At 33.6% G+C, this 21,631-nt stretch overlaps 1 protein-coding gene across 1 annotated transcript in view; it reads right to left on the bottom strand.

The window, feature by feature from the left end:
* SCN7A (sodium voltage-gated channel alpha subunit 7) overlaps positions 1-21,631 on the bottom strand; it is an 82,786-nt gene that overhangs the window by 54,972 nt on the left and 6,183 nt on the right. The window contains exons 2-6 of the mRNA XM_045559277.1: positions 7,505-7,752; positions 3,891-4,009; positions 3,304-3,393; positions 2,312-2,440; positions 767-858 (exon numbers count right to left, since the gene is read on the bottom strand). Of these exons, the coding sequence (XP_045415233.1) occupies positions 767-858; positions 2,312-2,440; positions 3,304-3,393; positions 3,891-4,009; positions 7,505-7,738 (664 nt within the window). The 5' untranslated portion in view covers positions 7,739-7,752. The remainder of the gene's footprint in view (positions 1-766; positions 859-2,311; positions 2,441-3,303; positions 3,394-3,890; positions 4,010-7,504; positions 7,753-21,631) is intronic.

Genomic DNA, 21,631 nt, shown 5'->3' with positions numbered 1-21,631 from the left:
TCACAGCATACATCTGTCTGGCCTTGATCCTAGAGTTCCGGTCCAAAAAAGTTACCTATAGACCTTATTTTTGGTTTTGTTACATCTGTTTCTTGATACAACTATTTCCTAATACTTCTGACTCACAGTAGCCAAGAGATTCTGAGTGGAGTCGTTCTTATCTGATTGTTTTTATTCATTCAGAGCAATGCATTAGGTGGTATTGCTGGGTTCCCTCTAGGATATCTTCAGAAATGGGAGCTGTAAATTAGTCTTCAGTATCTTCCATCAAAGTAGTCACAGCTCTAGCGGATGTACCAGAACCTCCCTGAATTTTGTGGCACGTGAAGTGCACACTATCCAAGCACTCAGAGCAAAGGGTACTTATTTTATATTTATTTTATTGTATATTACTTTGTTCATTTCAACTGGTTTCTTGATGTGATGAGGAAAAGAAGGAGGCAGATTAGACATCTGTCTAGACTGCTATTTACCTCAGAATTCTATGGACAATTTTATAAGTTCATACTTAAGATATAAGAATTAAAAATTAAAAATATATTTGATTGATGTCTATAGGTTAAGTATTGAACAACAGTCAAATATATTTTTTTCCTTGCCTTTCTTGGAGTGACAAATAAACTGAACAATCAGATAACTTATTAAATCCCAAGTGGAAACATTATTCAATTTTACATTGTCTCTGAACAACAACAGGGGAGTTCAAATGAATATATGACAGTACATAAAACAAAATGAGGAAAAGGAATTCAATGCCATTTCTTACCTGGGCTTAAAGGAATAATTTTCAAAATTCTCAAAGTTCTTGCAGTTTGAAGCATTAGAATGAAGTTCAGAGGTGAATATCTTGTTATAAGCCTGTGGAATTAAAGTATTTAGAGGTCATACTGAGTCTATGCTACTTATCTTTGGCTTTTTATACTTTTTGAAACATACTTTTAAAATCCTATATTCATACAATTCCTTTGCTCACATTATTCCACTTTTGCATATAGTTTTATCATTGACTGGAAGACAAAGATTACCACAGTGCAAGTTGGCCAGGTTAAATATAAACCTACAAACTTACATTATGAGAATTTACAAAAGCTTGACACTGTGAATACTCTTAATTTCATATCAAATATTTTATATTATATCCACAAATATTTTTTAATATGATTACTGAAAAAAAGTTAAAATAAGAAAAATTAATAGCTGGCATTTTTAAGGAATGAAATTCCTTTTAAGTATTTAAACTTATGATTATGACAGAGATGATATGAAGATGATGATGATAGTGATGATGGTGACGATGATGATGGTGATGATGGAGCATGATGATGATGGTAGAAGGCAAACTGTGTATTGGTTAAAGGCACAGACTCTGGAGCCCAGTTGCCTGTGTAGAAATCTAGGCTTCACCATTCACTAGCTGTGCGACATGGAAAAATTACTTCAATCTTTCTTGCCTTAGTTTCCTCAATTGTAAGGTGGAGTTAATAATACTTCCTGATTCAGAGGCTTTTTGTGGGGATTTAATGAGTTAACATATGTAAAGTGCATAGAGGAGCACCTGGCATATAGTAAGGGCTTGCTAAGCATTAGCTAACAGCAACAGCAAAAGTAGCAGAAATAAATGGTAATAACAGTAAAAGTAGTAATGGTAATAATTACAATGATATGAGGTATTATTTTAGATTGAGTTCAACATGGAGGACACTATTTATGCTCTTTATAAAGGTTATTTTAAAATTGACCAAAACCCTATAAATAGAATATCATTTTAAATTGTTTTTAATAGAGGTTTGATGCCCTGATCCTATCCATAGCTATAAAACAGAATACACTAAATAGAAGTTTGAAAAAATAAATAGACACAAAATCATTAAAATTGTATGTAACACTAAAGAAAAGTGTTTGGGGTGGAGTGGATGTTTAAGATACATTTATTCTGATATCTAGCATATCTACTGGTCTACTGGCAATGTGGGGATTGAGAATGGAATATGTTAGGATCCTCTCCTAATTATTCGGGGAATTCTCTGCTCACTGCTCAGTGAAAAAAATAACATAAAATGTACAAATTCAGTCTCTAGCATTCTTGCTCCAGGTAGAAAACAGAAAATATCCCATTCTTTTCATTTTCATTGCATCTTCTGAGTACTCACTCAGAGACAACTGCCTGAGAGAACTCATTATGACTATGACTTTGAAATAGTCTTCACTTGCAATATATTTGCAGGAGAAATGTTTGTAGACCCCGATTATTTTTTATGAAGCATTTGCTTAGTACAACATTAAGATGTGTGTAATTTAAAGAAATACTTACTCCAACAAAGTTATGCTGAAATCGAGCCAGTTCCATGGATCACCAAGGAAAGAAAAAGATCCTGCCCAGACACCTCTTGCAAAGAGTTTTACAATTATTTCAAATGTGTAAATTCCAAGCAAAGTATTCCTGCAGAAAAATTTTGATATAAATATTAAAGGTGAGAATGACACATTGGTACATCTGAAATACTATAATATGTCTATGATAACCATCTAGTATTTGAGAATAAGTTATCAGAAAGTTGAGACCAGGTCTCCTTGGCAGGCCAAAACCAACTAACCACCAGTCAATTAGACAACAATCAACAAGTGTTCCTTGAACCTTAGCCCAAGTCTTACGGCATTAGCCATGAAATTTGACTATTAAATTTTTTCAGTAAGTCCAAGTTCATAGGTGATTCTCTTTATATATTATCTAAGTAAATGATGAAAACAGCAAATATCTAATTTGCTGCCTATAGGGATTGTATAATAATTAACTTAATGATAATTAAAGAAATTTGCAAGATATAATTTTATTATACACATATACAAGGATTTTTTATGTTGAATCAGTATTGTAGCTACTTTCCAAAGTCAATTAGTTTTAAGAACAGAGTTAAAGCTTAAGAGGTAACTTTAAGAAAGGCCTTTTTCCCTGAGAAAATTTAATGAGCCTTTCCATCATTATAGTCTAATGCAAGTTAGACTTCCATCCCTTAGGAAAGAGCAGAAAAGTAGAACAGAAAGGAAGAGAAAGTAATAGTTTTCTTAATAAATTGAAAGAAATAAGATTTATTTGAGTCAGAAGCAAATCAGGGGTAGAGTTGCAATTGCAAAAAGGCCTGAGGCATTGAAATATTATATTAAACATTAGTAAATGTTAAATTACATAATGTTAGAAAATATAGTATATCACATAATTTAATGTTTATCAAATTAAAATCTTAAGTGTTAAAAATAAAATATAATTATACATCATATTATATATAATAAAATTACATAACTTACTCTACTATTGGTCCCCATTTTGGCAAATTGGTCATGGACATAAATACGCAATCAGTCAGGACACTGATTAAAATTAATAGTCGGAAAAAGGTAGGTTATGGTTAAGGAATAATAAATAATACTGGAAAAGATACTTTCCTGTAATCTGTTTATATTTATACGCCCAAGATAAAATATTCTTTGTGTGTGTTATAAAAGTTTTATCAGTCATTCACTCTATCACTAATACTCTTTGTAATGCATGACCTTCTGAACTGGAATGGTTCTTACCAGGGTTTTTTTTTTTTTTTACCCCCTTAATATTTTAAAAGAAAAAAGAAAAAAATTCTTAATAACTTAATCATATTGAACAACAATGGGGATTGGTACTTGCTAATATTTACTGATGTGTGTACTAGAAAATATATTTTATATGTATTTTCAAATGTGGAACACGAAATGAAGTATAATCCAGATTTCAATATGACCTAACATGACATATAATTTCAAAAGATAAAAATGCTGCATCAAAATTTGAATAATAGTATAGTTGCATTTGGTGTTAGTACAGTTTAAACCATAGTCAACAAGCCAATAGAAAAGGATATGGATGCACCAAAACCTTGATAGTTGTTCCTCTAATAGAACTGAAAGGAGACAATGTACATAATATGGAAGCAGCATTGAATCTGAAGATTGTTCTGTTTTTATTTAATACTATGAAAGTCTGTAAGAAAAAAAAATCAAGTGAAATTAGAACTCAGAACTACAATCTCATCAATTATGCAATGTGTTAATGATTATTACAGTTTTGAATTCTAATAGTTATACTTTTCTTCCTTTTGATATTCTTTTATAGACTAAGTCAAATGGAAAAACATTTAACTGTTTTTATTAATGCTTAGGCATACCCGCTTATCTGTGATTTTTGTTTTGTTTTCCTAGTGTTATACTCAAGAAAGTTGTTTGCCATACACCACATCCCCAGGTTTCTCCACGGAACTAATGCAATAGGAAGAACACTATATCCCTATGGCTTGCAGAGACGCATTTAAAAGTATCAGAGGTGGTTTATCTCATGATTTAATGAATGTAAAAAAAAGTTAGATTTTATGTCAGAGCAAAGCAAATGTGGGAGTATAGTAGTAAAGAAGATCTAATGCATTGAAACAGTACATGAATCATTAACAATATTCTATAAAATAGGGAAGGGGAGAAGATGGTTGACTAGAAACATCACTTGTCAGACCATCCCAGAGAAAAGATAGAAATTCTGACAAAGGAAAGTGGAGAAGAGGCACACAGTGGATGTGGATCATAGATACAGGTGTCAGAGCCTGCCAGGGATCTCATGGAGGAAAACTGCAAAGCAGAAAAAGTAGAAGATAAAGGGAAAAATCATCAGGGAAATGCAAATTAAAACCACAATGAGATATCACCTTACCCCAGTCAGAATGGCCTTTATTAGAAAGTCCAAAAACAATAGATGCTGGTGTGGATGCAGATAGAAATGAACACTTATACACTGTTGGTGGGACTGCAAATTAGTACAACCTCTTTGGAAAACAGTACAGAGATTCCTCAAAGAATTAAAAGTCAACCTACTGTTTGATCCAGCAATCCCACTACTGGGTATTTACCCAAAGGAAAGGAAGTCATTTTATCAAAAAGACACCTGCACTCGAATTTTTATTGCAGCACAATTTGCAGTTGCGAACATGTGGAATCAACTCAATGTCCATCAGTTCATGAGTGGATTAACAAAATGTGGTATATATACACCATGGAATATTACTTAGCTATAAAGAAGGATGACTTAATGCCTTTTGCAATTTGGATGGAACTGGAGACCACTACCCTAAGTGAAGTATCTAAAGAATGGAAAAACATTAAATTATATTTAATATTATATTAAATATTAATATATTATATTTAATATTTTATGTTATATTCAATATTTTATATTAAATTAAATTATATTAAATACTAATATGATAATATTTAAAAATATTAAATTGTAGCTAACCCATGAGCACAAATGTGCATAGAGGAAACTAAAACTCAGTGGAAATCAACCAGGGGGACGTGGGTAGAGGGGATGGGTGAAAACCTACCTAATCGGTACAATGAACAATGTCTGAGTAATGGGCCGTCTTAGAACCATAACTCAAGCATTATAATAGTAATCCAGGTAACCAAAATTATTTGTACCTCCTAATACTTTGAAACAGAAAGAAACATATTCTATAAAACGAAGCCCAATTTGTTTGATAGATAATTTAGATGCATCTAAACCAGAAATTTATATCATATAAACCTAACATATTGGAATATTAAAGCATTAAATTCTTCATTGTAAAGAGATGACTAATTCCAGATATAATAATTTTCAAATTTTAAAAGATGAAATTATTTTATTTGTTTCATGTCCTCTTTAACAGAATAAACTGAATATAACTTAAAAGTTTAAATAGACTGGCATCATTGATAATAGCACTTTTTATACTAAGCTATCCTTGCTGTTTTTGCCCCAGGTGTTTCATAAAAACTAGACCATGAATAACTCCACGCCTTGCTTTATTTTTCAAAATTCTTAGTTTTATCTTCAATAACAAACACTGTTTTGCTTACCATGCCTGTGTACACCACAGGGTACTCCCAACTCTGCTACATTGCAGCTACTCCTAAAGTTACTGTGCCATATCAATTATTATGATGTAAGCAGAGCAAAAACTGAATCCAGAGATGATTGGGATGAGTGAGGACTTAACTTACACTTTCACTAAAATGTTCTCAAGATTATGCAAGTGTTTCCTAGCTAATGTTACATATTGCACATGTCTTTTTTAGTGTGCATATATATATATATATGTATATGTATATATATACACACACACACACACACACACGGACACACACACACACACACACACACACACACTTCTACTATAAAATGTCAATACTCTTCCACCACAAAAAGTATTCCAAAAGGTTGTAGTTATAAAAAAATCACTTTGTCCTCTGTGAGAGACTTCGGTTCAATTCCATGTCGCGCATTTGATATTATAATATCATTGAATGTTCCACAAGAATATCGAATAACATTTGCCCACTGTGGGGCTAATCCTCACCTTCTACAAATTTGATCTTTTCTATAGTTATTTCCTTTTGTCAATGTCACCACCATTTTTCCAAACTAAAAACCTTGGCTTTTTAAATTAGTCAAATCCTGCTGTTTCTTCTCAAGTGTGTTCTCTCTCTCCTCTGCTACTATAATCCAGGTCTCTGGACATCAAGTCTGGATTACTCTCTCTCTTGTTTCACCTTTCTGACCCTATCTCTTCCGTGCAATAGTAATTCCAAAATCTGCCAGATTAAATTTACTTAAACTTTGCATTAATCATATCAGTCCCTTTGATCACCATATTAAATTCACGTTGATATCTCCATTACCTAATCTTACATCCTACAACTTGCAACATAGCTAAGTTTCCAGTTAGAGCATCATTCTGTCCTTTCCCCATTCCAGAATCAATCTTTGTTCTTTCCTGCTCACAGAGTCTTCCCTTTGCCTTATTAAAATGTGAAGTGTTCTTCAAACTATTTACACAAATTCTACTTCCTTAATGACTATTCCAAGTTCATTGATTCACAAAGAGCTCTACTTTTTTAAAACATAATTATTCATATTTATCATTTAGCATTTTGTACTTGTTCTGGGATTGTACATATGTAAATAGGTGCCTCAAATCACTCTAAACATAAGATAAGGTTTGAATGTATGCATGTATGAATGAATAAAAATTGTAAATAAGACACAGGTTGGATTTACTTTCCTAATTTCTGAGTAAGTTCATTAAGTTGAACATTTTAAATTGTTTTGCATATTTTAGACATTTTATAGTTACTTTAAAATTGATAACCGTAAATAGTCAATCATCATGTTTCCTTAAAACAAGTCATTTACATTAAGGCATATCGGTACCTATATTAAGAAGTAAAGTCACCCAAAATAAACTACTCAACCAGGTAAGACATCAGTTTTGATAAAAATCTGAAATATGTGTGTGCCCCAAATGAAATATCTTGTGCAGTTCTGTACAATTTAAAATTAGCTCTTCCCTGTTCTTCATTCTATTTTTATACCCTGTCTCAATTACATTTTTTGTATGTATGGAAATAAAATAAAAATGTAGTCAGAATAATTTCAATTAATTCTCACATTTTTTTTCTTGTAGTAGTATGGGTCCACATCTTCCAAGGGCTCTGACACCATTCCTCGAGAAAGGTTTCCATAAATAAATGGAAGCTCTTTGCCAACTTCCAAATCACTGTTTGCCTTTAAATCTTCTTCTTCATGTTCCTCACTGTGTTGTTTAGCAATACGTTGCTTTATAAGTTCAAAAGACTCTCTAGTGAAGGGAACAAGGCCCTTAGGTTCCGGTGAAGCCAACATTTCCAATTTTGTACCTGTAATAAATTAATTTTCTTTAATTCTATATAAAAGTGGGCATATTAAGAAAAACTGAAAATTAAAAAGGTTGGGATATGAAAACTAGAGATCAGCAAAGTGAATACATGAACTCATTTAATGAACACATTCCTGAGTTTTGTAGAAATCTAAGTTGTTCTGAGTATTACTGTACTTAATATCAGAATTAATTTGTAATTTCATGAATAACGCGATTGCTTCATTTACTCATCTTCTGAACACTCTTTTTTATTTTTTTACTGAAATCTGCTTTTAACTTCTCCACTCTAATAAAAGAATTCAAAGGTTGCTAGAGATCTTTCTTTTTTTTTTCAGAGACAAATGCAATTATTTCCCTGTGAGCTGTATTTAACGATTGACTCTACTTTCTTTGCCTAAACTTAGTCTTCTCAGATCTGGGGCCCACTCTTCTGTATCTCCTTTTATATCTCTGATTACTTCCCTTGTCTCATTTTTAACACAGGTCAAATTTTAACCCAAATTTTAACTCTCATACCCCTTAACATTCTGCCTTCCTCCCCTATTATAGCCATGATTCTGATGAATGCATGGACAAACACAAAGTTTCAATTACTATATTCAAATGACTATTGACCAAGTACATTTTTCAAAACCTTTTCTTCTTCCAGCTGCCTATGTGGTAATTTCGCCAATGGTAAGCAGCTTAACAGGTAAAACTAAAATTCATTGTCTTTGTACTTGATTAGAATCACTCTTTAACATCTGAGCTATTGTAGAAATAAAAACTCAAATTCAATACCTTGAAAATTACTTGTGACGTTTTTCTCTCTGTCATCAACCTCTCTACACAAAATAATTTTCTTTCAGCAATTTTCCATTATGAATCGTGAATACTATTAATATCTATTTATATACCTACTGGAAGATAGTCATCTTTGTAATTCTATATTTGAGATGCTCTAGTAGTCTTCACATATTTCAAGTCTAGTCTTAACCTATTCAAGTCATCCCACAGGCCATTCAAAATTGTGTTCATCAAATATAATTACTTGAATTCCTATTCATGAACCTTTTTATTTTTCACGAATACAAATATGTCCTTTGCTGATTTGCTCCAGTCTAATTCCTATTAAAATTTACTCTTCAAGTGATCAATGTTGAATGATTTATTTTTCTTTATTTGTTTGCCTAAACCTTCTTTGTAATTTTATTATTGTAATTAAGGGTAAGAAATTTTGTACTTGATATTGTGGCATTTTGTATCTGTATATTTTCTCTTGCAGTGCTGGTACTAGTTGAATTCCTTCTATAAGATTTTTCTAAGACAGAAATCAACCACACATGTATGCACATACATATGTTCTACTCCAGAATTTCCCACTGTTGTGAAAAACTGAGTTATTTAATACTTTAATAAATTACTTACCTATTCATTAAAAGTGATAAAGAGATAAGGTAGTTAATATTAATGGGACACCACTCATTGCAAGAATCAGACTTCCATTGCTAGCTTCAGTAAATGGTGAGTGGGAGATATTTTAAATATTATTCAAGAAAAATACACATAGTATATTTCTGTGTCATAAATGTGCTATGAGAAATAAAAACAGAAATAAAATACTGGGACGATTACATATGCCTTTCATGGGATCACACATTTTCTGGGCTTTGCTTTTCATGCTTCTCCATTCTACCTCCAAAATGGCTTCCTTCTGAGAATGTGTGTAGACCAAAATATTACAACAGCCTTAACTTTATTTGATTTTTCAGTTTAAGTTCCCACTGTATACCTATAATCTATGTTTCAATAAAAAGGTAAATAGATACATACTCTGATTAGCCCAGATTAACCTATAAATTCATTTCCCCTTGTTTCAGTCATTTATGACCAGCGGGAGGGGCATTTTTGCACCAGCAATGTCTGCTTATACCCAAGTCCTTCAACAGATGTTTCAGGGATAGGGTACAAGGCAATTTTAAAGAGAGGAATATGGACTCAGAAGACCAGCATATCTCTACTTTGAACTCTCTTCCCAAACTAATGGTATAAAAACTCAAAATTGCTCACCTTAAAATTTACTTATTTCCAAATATCTCACTCAATATCATGCACAAAACTGAGATTTACTAAAAGTTTTCTAAGAATTATTCATATATACAATATGCACACACATATAAACATGCTTATGGTAGCACTTCATATGTTAAACTTTATCGAGGGAAGACAAGATGCTTTGAATAAGTACAGTTTATAAGCCTAACCTACATACAACTAAAGTTTTCTCTTAACATACAAAATCTTTTTTTTTCTAAAATATTTAGTGAGCCTTCCAAAGTTATATTCCTTACACAGAAATCCTTGAATATATGTTAAATAATATTTTCATAACTCATAGTTGTTAAACATTAATTACTATATTATACTATAGTGATGCTCCCACAGGCAATAACTGAATGATTCTGTTATGCTTTTAGAGTCCTACTGTTTCCTGCTTTAGCAATCAACTGAGGCTTGATATTGCATTGCTATTTCTAATCTGTTCCTTCTATTGTCAAAAGTGAAGAACTGAATTTTCTGGGTGAATATTGTTTAACCTTTTTAAAAAATACATGGGCTTTATGGCAATTACTGGTTGCTTAGGATATGTTTCTTTGTACATAACCCTGCCCTATTCATGTTTTATTTTCTCACCACAAGTCTTGATTATTTCACAAGTAAAATGAAGTAAAATATATATATTTGGACTTTAGTGAGTCAATTTATAAAATGTCTCATAACATGATATGTGATAGATAGTATTATAATCAGGCAGATTAATAAAGGCTTGGAATCTTTGTCTAAAGTCTGCTGACCAATGGACATTACACACTTAAGTCCTCTTTATTCTATTTGGCTTATTCAACACATCAACAGTTTCAGCCATAGTGGAGAAATAGCCTAGAAGAAACAAATAAATAAAACTAGGAAGTTTGAGCTTAGATAGATCTATGTTCAAATCCTAAACTCTGTTACTAATGTTCTAAGAGACCTCAGTCAAAACACTTAATACTTTTGAACTTGTTTTCTCAGTCATAAAATTAGGATTCCTCCTTGGGTTAAATAAGGATAAAATAAAATAATACGAGTGAAAATTCCTAGTACAGTGATTGGCACATATTAATAATAGGTGGGCAATAAATATTTTTATTTGTGATATATTCAATAAATAAATAAAATTTGTGAATTTTTAATTGTGATAAAATTTAACATTTTAGAATGGTGTACCAAATTTAACAGAATAATATAATGTAAGACTGAAATTTGGACTAAACCCATCTCCGCAAGTACAGTCAAGGATAGATGTGCTTTTGTAGCAGAAAAAACTGTCAAGGATTTTACTTACCAGTCATTGCTGTATAAATCTATACTAATCTGTTTCTGCTAATATAACCTTTTTATACTGAAGGAAGATGGAGGAGGCAGTCCTTCTCTACTGTGCTGTAATCCAAGAACACACCCAAAAGACATGTACAGAAACTGGAGTGTCTTTAAATGGCACCAGAATGTTAATTAAAATGAAGTGACACCATACACAGATAAGTTAAAATAATGGAGGATATATAGTTGGGGCAGAAATGACTCTAGTGGAATCTTACTATTTCCAAGTATCTGAATTATTCTCATGTGGAAGAGAAATTAGACTTTTGCATTATTCAAAAAGGATGAACTAGGATCAATGAGTTGAAACCAAAATAGATTTGGCTCAGGATAATAAAGAGCTTTCTAAAAAGCTGTCAAAAATAAAATGGGTTAATTTGGGCATTAGACCTTCCCCTTGACTAGCAATGTGGAAGCACAGACTTGTTGACAGTTGGGTGGGATGATTTAAATAGATCCAGATATTGATTGATAATGTCAGTACCTTGTAATTTTGGAACAATTCTAATGTTAAGATCCTTTGACTGAATTTGTTGCAGATTATCACATGATATAAAAGTCTGGCCTAATATATTAGCTAAACGAAACGTATGCAGTATTGAATTAACAAAATCAATATGTCTTTTTTGATCACAATAAAAGTAATTCTTATATTTGATATTTTTAGGGATACATTCTGATTGCTAACAACCACTATTAAACTTATTTTTGTTATATATATTGTCCTTAAAAGTATACACAAAGGGAGGTTGCAAACTTTTTGCTAAGCTGCTATCATTAATGAAAATAGTTTAAACACCTGTTACTGAAAACTCAGGATACAATTTGCCAGCCTGTCTTCTTATTGCATAGTCTAAGTATAGTCTCCCTTTCCTTCTGCTGTTACCACTCCATAGTAAATTCATCTTTACTCCTGATTTTGCCACACACCAGATGTGAGACCTCAGTAACATCCCCTGATTCTTACTTTCCTCATATGTAAAATTTGGAGTCCCTCATATAACTCACAAGGTCATACAGATTAAATCAGACAATACAGAAATTCTGGACCGCAGTACTGTCTTCATCAGTACTAATTCTCTCTCCCAACCCAGTCACTTATCCCAGAAGATTCTTTTAGTGATAACTCTGGTGCTGAATGAAAATACCCTGGATTGTTGACTAGATGAATGAATGGATGGTGGGTGCTGTTCTCTATGGTATTGCAAAGAAATGCAAGCACTTATCAAATGGAACTGGCATGCATCCGACTTCTCGATGGTTGAGTGCAGACTATAAATTATTAATCATTAAATCATATTTCAGTAAAATCATTTCTGTGGGGAATTTATATAATATGGTCCAGGCACTAGGCTTTCCAGTGAGCTATCTTAATACAACACTAAAGCCTGAAAAATATAGAAAGATTAATAGTTAATCCATCCATTAGACTGCCTTTCTGAAAAATTGAATAGCTAAAGCAAGCTTTTGGCAATAATTGTATCAAAGTCAATTCAGACTTAGACTCTAAAAAATTCCAGTTGTACCAACATTTTATGTATCTTTGATTGAAATGGAAGCCATTTCTCTTGGGTATCTGTTGAAAGTTGCAGAAGTAGCAAAAGTGTGGGAAAATGAGTGAATTCTTATAGAAAAAAATATTCTCCTTCAAACAAATTTCAAATTTGAGTATGAGCCAATATTTACCAAAACTTTTGTGGTGATTATAATTATGGCCATGCTTATTGAGTGACTACCATTTTTGAGGCACTGCGCTAGATGTTTCTAATTACATTATCTCATTTTCTTGTACATCATTCTTGTGATTACCATTTTACAGAAGAAGAGACTGAGCGTGATCAGTTTCATGACTTCATCATTGTAAAGCTAGTTAGATGGTGGAGATAAATGTTAATCCAGGTGTGCTGAAATCTAAATTTTGATACCTTTAAACTACACCACAAAAAATGCTTACAAGCTGTAAACATTTTAGGCAAGTGTAAACAATGATACTTCAGTATAGCTACGTTAGAAATGTCCACAAATCAGTGCACCCACTGGGATAACTTAACCACCACTTGCTTCACTGAGTAGACTGATGTCAGTTGGGACTGTCTAGAAATGTTTTTAATGTAAATGTTGGCAAAGTAAAATATTTTCTGTTTTGTAAAATTGAAAGTGAACAAGCATAGTGGACATTAATTTAGAGCATGGTAAACCACTGTCTAGATTTAGGGAATTTGTTATTGTATTAATATGAATGATGGTTGGAGACCTACTGCAATAGAAGTGAAAGAAAGGGTCAAAAGATACAAAAAATAACTTTTCTAGCCTTTCTTGGATCCAAGAAGTGACTACATGACTTCAGACAAGCCAATTGAGTGCGCCAAATCAAGATTTTGACTTTAGATCTAAAGACACAAAGTAAGAAGGGCAGTGGATAATCCATTTCTGTAAAAGACACAGAAGCTTCAGCAGCAACTTTCCGAAATTTGGGGAGCAATCATAGTAATGAAGCCAGCGGCAGTATTTACCGCTGTACTTTTTTGGTGGTTTGAGGTTGAGTTATTATTAATGCCTGCTGGACTGGTTTTGCCATTTGATACTGCTTATAGTCTTGGGTGCAACTCAGTGCTCCAGCAGACTTAAGACTATTAAGTGTTGGGTTTTGATCTATCACATGGTTTCATTTCACCCATGTTGGTTCTGTTACCGTCATTAAGCATACTTAAAGCATTAGCATAACGTAGAATCCACGTAAAAATTGAGTGGTTTGTTTCAAATCAGAGTGGAAAAATAGGGAATATTCAATAACTGATACAAGGAAGTTTGTGGAAAATGCTTTTCCCTTAGGATTTTCACACTTAGGTTGGCATTCTTTTTCTGTCCATCACTTTAAATCAGGTTTAGTCCCTGCCAGTCACTTTTCCTCTTCTCCATACCCCGATTTTAATAAAGGCTTTGGAGTATAAGATATTGCTCACATAGTTTTTTGTTTACTTTTCTTTTATAGGCATTTGGAAATTTGAGCATTCTCTGCCCTCTAGTTATGCTGAGGGATGGGGAACCTGCGGCCTCAAGGCCACATGTGGCCCTCCAGATCCCCAGGTCGGCCCCTCGAAAAGGGACCACATTTGAGGATCCAGAAGGCCACATGTGGCCCCAAGGCTGGGGTTTTGTGTAGGTTTATTATATTTATTTGTGTAGTTTTGGGTATGATTATGTTGTATTTAGTGTTTTTTTTTTTTCTTTTTTGTTTGTAGAACATCTATGGGAAGATTCAGAATTGGGTAGTTCTCATTCATTATCCTTGGCCCCATATACTTGTTGCATCCAAGTAAATTCTAGGTCATTCAACTATTTACATTCAAAATAAAATTAAAATTTTAAAAACCAAACAATAAAACTTATAAAAGGAAAAATAAGTTAATTTATTTATAATAATTTAAAATGGAAATCCTAGTTTAATGAAGCAAAGTGTTGGCTAGGATATGCGAAAACACTTAAATAAACCTTTTTTGATAGTGTAAATTGCTATAACTGTTCTAGACACAAATCTGGCACTAACTCTCTAAATGAAAACATGTACACTTTACCCTAGCAATTTGAGCCTACCCCTTAGGTACACATGTCAAAACAATTTACATATACAAGATTGTTCACAGCAGTTTAATTTTTATAGATAAGAAGAGAAACAGGCAATAGATATCTCAAGTGCAGCCACTAAAACAATTATAGTGCATCCTTATAAGGGACCACTATTAATATTTTATTCTTCTGTTAACTATATCAATTTTTTAAAGTATATGCAAGTGTAATTATTTAAAAATAGAAACAACTTTTAACTAGAAAATGCTGTGCTTCTTAATATCTATATATATATTTTAAAACACTTTAATAATTGATTCCTAACCATGTACATAGATTATGGGTTCTGACAGTGAAGTCTATAAGATCTGGCTTATATGACTATCATACAGAGAATATAGACTATGGTAGAAGTAATAGTTTAGAGATTAGGAAAAGATAAATGTTTTTCATTTTCGGGGGTTTGAGATACATCTGAAACATCCAAAAGTAAAAATTCAGGGATTAATTGGAAGTATGGATCTGGAAATGAATACAGATAATTAAGGATTATGTGTGTGCACATGTTTTATATACACATAGATATGTACACATATATGTAAATATAAGTGTACATGTGTGTGTATATATATATATATAGTATATTGTTATATAGTTATATGGATGTACAAATAGCCAAAACCAAGCAATAAAAGATTATATGTATCTGCAAAATGTGCAAAATTCTTTATAGAATGATTTCAGAGATAGTGCGTTAAAAAGCACATACCTATTATTTAACATTTGTGATGAAAAAAACTAATTTAGGAAGCAAAATATTTTATACATCACCACTAATATACGTTTTAAGTCCCATGGGTCAAATATTAGTAAGGTATATCATAGTCAAAATCTTGAAAGTAATAAAAGGAAAATGACACATTATATATTAGGAAATAATGATAAGCATGATCCCTGGCTTCTCATTATAAAAAATGAAAACCAGAAGGGAGTATAATAATATCTTTAAAGTGTTGACAGAAAAAAGAAATGTAAAACTAGAATCCTACATACAGCAAAAATACTCTTCAAGAATGAAGACAAAATAAAGATATTTTCAGGTGTTTCAGATGGAAATTTAGATCTTTAAGAAGAAATAAAGAGAATGAGAAATGATAAACATATGGGAAATTATAAATAAAAGGCATAATTACTCAAAACTGGAAACAGAGGAGAATCAATTTTTAAAAATAAAACCTGTGGTATATTTATACAATAGAATATAATTCAGCGATAAAAATGAATGAATTAATACACATAACAATGAATAAGTTCAAAAACATTGTGCTGGGTGAAAGAAGTTTTGCACCACAGATTAAATACCACATGATCCAATCCATATGAAGTGCTAGAAGAGACAAAGCTAATCTCTGGGAGTAGGGGAGGAATTGCCTGGGATGGTATAATGGACCTTCCTATGGTGAATGCAATGCTCAACATTCTGTTAGAGATTTGGAGCACACAGGTGTATATATTTGGCAAAACCGGTAGAACGGTGCCCTTAGATGTATGCATTTTACTTTGTTTTACCTTTATAAAAATCATAAGCAAATATTAATTTTAGTTAATTATATGAATGACAAAGTGTTTATTGGTGAGATTTACTACTGCTTGCAACTTATTTTGAAAGGCATCAGAAAAGAAGAATTGATGCATGGTTTCAGGGATGCATACTTGGGGAGATAGGTGATAAAATAAATACAAAATGATAATTGAAGATTCTAGATGTTGATTATATAGGTGTTCATTGTACAGTTCTTTCAAGTTTTCTATGTGTTTGGAATATTTTATCATACATATTTGGGGGAAAAGTCTAATTCTGGAGCTAGATTGTTTAAATTCAAATCTGGGCTTTATCACTCTCTAACTATATCCTTAGGCAAGGCATTTAAACTCTCCATGCCTCAGTTTCCTCAACTACAAAATGGGAATAATAAGAGAAAGTACCCTATAGGGTAATATGAGTATTGAATGAATTAAGAAATACAAAGCACTTAGAACAGTACCTCTCAGGTACTACACGCTCAATAAATATTAGCTATTAATATTTTTAATCCTTTAAAAGATGGTATTTTTATGTTTAACCATCTTTTTAATTGAAATAATTGCCTTAATTACTGGAAATTATAAAGAGAATATTCATAATGCAATTTATCTTTTCACTGATAACTCAAAGTAATAATAATAAATTATAATGATCATCTGCAATATTTTGACATTTAAAAATAATTTTTAAAACTCCAAGGGCTCCATTTTTGTACTTTCTTCTGCTTGATATATTTGTATTTTTATCATGAAACTTTTAGATTTTATTCTTGCTATTTTCAATCTGCTTGCTCCTATCTGCTTCCTCTTCTAACAGTTGTCTCTAACTCATTATGTGTAAGCACCATAATAATAGACTGTGAATGGCAGCCCAAGATGTTCAATGGAAAAAAAAAAATCAACCATCCTGTGAAACTTTTGGCTGTTCATAAACTTTCTCCCTCCTATCTGCACCGCCCCCGCCACCTGATGCCCCATTATTTTCTCATCCTGGGCTACAGCTTTAAGGATTGAGATTGATGAATGATGGCTCCTGGAAAAAAACATGGCATAGCACATTTCTCTCTAGATTCCCAGAGGCCAGTGAGGTTTAGAAGAAACTGATGATATTTATTTTTATCAGAAGTGTAATCCAAAACATGTCATAATTATTACTTAATTAGAAGAGTTCCCAAGGGCAGAACCATTTCTATGGGGGAAGACTGAGAGGCAGCCGGCTGCACAGACCTAACAACTGATAGAAGATCATCCTGCACTCCTGTGAGTGCATGAGCTCTAACCTCCAACACTGGCTCAGGCTTCACTCCATTTGTTGCATAACCAATTTATACTTTTGGATTCTTATTGTATTTATATCTCTTTACTGTAGTGTGGCTATTATCTTCTTTATTTCATCCTTTTTCTTGCTCCTGAGATTGTTTCACACTTTCCGAACTTATATGACTTCTGATTTATGGTTCTTTCCTTTAAATTCTCTGCAATTGTGTTCTGCCCACCATTCAGCCAGTTTAGGCTAAGGCTTCTCAATACATCTGCACTACCTAAGATTGGCCTACTATGGGTCCCACTTCTAGGCTTTTTGCTGGCTCCTGATTTACAGACTGTGTAACTCTAACCTTCCTTACATGCCTGGCCTAACCCCTCTTAGATCCCTTTAAGCATATCATTGGAACGTGCTATCTTCCAGAAAGAATTTGTAAACAGGCAAGACTTTTCATAATATAATCATATTCACTTATTTTTATAATTATATATTTTAACATATTTATTTCAGATATATTAAAGTGAGCTCCAATTTTTCTTTAAGAGATTGTTCTTGCAGTTTGATATGTCATAGATGGTGATAAAGCTAACCATGGTGTTATGATTTTGGCATTCATTTATTTAGCAATCATTTGTGGAACATACACTTAGTAAGTGACAAGTGTGGTACCAGGCAACAGCACTAGAAATGTTAATAAAATATATTCACTAAATTTAAGGACAATGGGATAAAGACTTGTAAACAAATAAGAACCATGTCTTACCTTGTTCATCTCTGAAACTAATTAAAGTTTCAAGAGGAACAGGGACTGAAATTAAAATAATTGTAAACACTGGTGGACCTGGATTCTATGGATTATACATCAAATTGTCCAATACTCTGAGAATAATTAATGTCTCTGTTTCTGAGGAATGACAAGGGCAACAGATACAATAGGATTAGGAATCCACAAACAGTGCCAAATAACCAAACCAAATCCCCCTATCTGCACCTGATTGCAAATTTACTAAGAGCAGTGAGCATCAGGAGAGCTTAGCGGTAGTTGAACACCAGGAAGGGATGCAAATCAGGGGAGATAAAATCCTCTTGAAGGTCTCTTGCTGCACTAAGACATACCACTATGACAGTGATAAGGGCAACAGAAAGTGTGGTTTCCAGGAATACAAAGTAAAGCTGGTTCTGCCTTAAATATTCCTGCTTGAATCTTCCAAGACAACAAAGGCCTTTGATTCCCTCCCAGTGACCCTGGGAAAGTGATCTAACCCAACATTCTATAATAAACCACTCAATGTCCCCAATTTCTCCAGATGTTCTCAAAACTTCCACTGCTTTATGAAATCAGTCTCTAGAATTTCTGAATTATCCCTTGTTAGCCCGCCAAAATGAGCAAGTTGTAAAAGAGCCAGGATTGTCTTAGAATTCTATTTCTGGTAGACCCAGTCTGTCAGATCTTTGATCAAAAATTTCTGGGCAATGATCACATTAGGGCTCAACAAATAAAAGTATCCTTTTCTGCTCTCTAAAGGAATACAAAGGAGGCTCTTTCGTGCTACCAGACTAACTTGCACTCCATCCTGAAGTCCGTGATACAACTGGTTCCCCAGAGGAGCAAGACTTGATCTCAATTTCCGTTTAAAAAGTTCCAGAGCTGGAACTATCCTTAGAGCTCTTGGGATCTTCTCTGAACTAGCTGACCTCCCTGAGCATCCTCTTAACCTGTGGTTAGACTGTTGGATTTTCTTGAGCCTTCATTGTTGCCCAGCTTCTCAGCAGTGGGACTAAGCCCGTAGGTCCACAAACCACACCCTAAATCTGTGACCAGACAGAAGAGTTCTGACCCACTTGTCAAATAGGCCAACCACAAACCTCTAGCATCTAGTCTGGCTCTGTGTTAGCTTGAGATGGACACAAAAGCTTCAACAATGTACCAACTCCTGGAAGACTAACTAGCTGTGACAATGCCAGATCTACAGGTCACAAATCCTGGAGCCTCTAGGAGGACAAGAAGGTGAGAGTATGGTGACCTCTGTTCAACACCCTGGTACTGAGAGCTGTAAAGAAAGACAATCTCCTCATTATAGCTGATTTGAATCACACAAGCTCTGGATTACACATTAGAAATCTCCTGGGGCTAGTACTAAAAATCTAGGAGCCAGCAGCCCAAGACAGACAGTCTATTTCAGAACATCTTGTGTTACGGCCCCCTTGAGATAAATCTAATGCAGCCTGCCAGGCAGAAAGATCCCTTTGGCTGATAGCCAAGCCTCACCCAACCACCTTTCTAAAGCAAGCAGGCACATCATTACATTTTCTTTGGTTGTTTTTTTCTCATTCAGTATTCCAAACATGAGAGATGAAGCACATACTGGAGTTGCTGAAGCAAATACCTGCTCAGTAACATCCCTTCCCTAGAAGATCCATATTCTTTTCACCTCTTTGGGCACCTGCTTTCCCTCAGCTCTCCAAGGGCCTGTTTGGCGATGACCTTACCATTGGCATTCGGGCAACAGAAGTTCTGATGCAAAACAGCTTTAAAGTTTAAAATCAGAGTAAAACACCTGAGACATTCACTTTATCCTGCAGCTCCCACTTGCCTCCAGGATAACAACTCTAACATTTTCCTTCCACTCTCTACTCCCCTTTCCAACCTATTCAATCTCATCTTTAAGTAGTGTAACCAGATGTCCCAGGTTACTGGGGACAGTTTGGGTTTATGCCTGTTGTCGAAGACTAACTATTAATGATACCCTCTTTGCTTTTAGGAAGCATTCTGAGTTTCATGATGAGTTACATGGCTATCCAATCAGTGAGCCAATGCTAGGCCTCTGTGTAGTTCAGTTCCCAGCAAGGAGGCTGTGTTAATAGCATTTTGTATCAGCAACCACAGCTGCATCTTCTTAGAGATAGATAATTGAGGGCAGGAAAGAAAGGGAATGCCAGAAGTCAATGTTTTTCCCCTTTCCTTTGCTCACTCCCAATTGTTACGCTGTCCCTCAGTTTGATTCCCAGAGTAGAGCTTGCCAGTAATGCAATCAGGATACGGAGACACATTCTCCACCTGCAGGAGATGCCTGATGGCTGCCCAGGGCAATTGCAATCTCTTCAATCCTATTTATTCCAATCTTAGGAAATTCAGGCTACAGCATCTAAATAATCAATCAGTATGCTTTTTGGGAAACTGAAGTTGTTCCTAGGGAAGGGAAAACAAATGTTAGATTAGCTTTGCCAAATAGAATTGTGAAATGTTCCACTCTTTACCAGATGTATGTGTGTGTGTGTGTGTGTGTGTGTGTGTGTGTGTGTGTGTGATGCATTTCTGAAAGGATTTTGGTTTGCACACAAGAATGTAGACCATAGAGCAATATAACATAAATTAGGAAAAATGAAACAAAAAAATTTAGGACAGTGGATCAATAGAGTAAAGATATCTCAAATGCCAACTTTACTCTGACATGCAACAGGAAATTAGGATAAAATGACTTCCCGGTAGTTTTCAAAATATTTTGAAACAATTATGCTCTATAACAGACCTGGACAATGCATCATGTCAATTGCACCAATGACATTCAGATAATTGTAAAAAAAGAGTAATGATAATACTAAGGCTGATAAGCTAAGCTGGGACTAGAGTTGATGAGATCATTATATAGACTCTATATTGTTGAGAACATAGGAATCATAACTGCTGACCAATTTAGCAATTTAGTGAGCAATTTAGATTGAATTTTTGTTGGTTTGGACTGCTTGACTGCACTTAATAGACATATTATGGCTTATATTTCATCTTTTCCACATTCCACAATGACTCACAGTTAAATGCTCTGATGCGGAGCTATTTCCCTTAGAGCTCTCTGACTAGAATCTGTCCCCATCCACCAGGGTTTAGAACTCAAATGATATTAGATGCACTGCTTTTTACAATTTTTTATGGGAAGCTACGAACATTTTGTCATTGACTTCTAGGAAGCAGAACCCTATGAGGAAAGAAGATTGAAGCTAATGAAATTCTAAAGGGTATGCATAAAATTAACAAAATAATTTTAATAGTAAAATGCTCTTAGAG

This window comes from Lemur catta, chromosome 8, assembly GCF_020740605.2.
Source record: "Lemur catta isolate mLemCat1 chromosome 8, mLemCat1.pri, whole genome shotgun sequence".
Classification (NCBI taxonomy): domain Eukaryota; kingdom Metazoa; phylum Chordata; class Mammalia; order Primates; family Lemuridae; genus Lemur; species Lemur catta.
The sequence above is the reverse complement of the archived record's forward strand: the minus strand, read 5'-3'. Positions and strand labels throughout refer to the sequence as shown.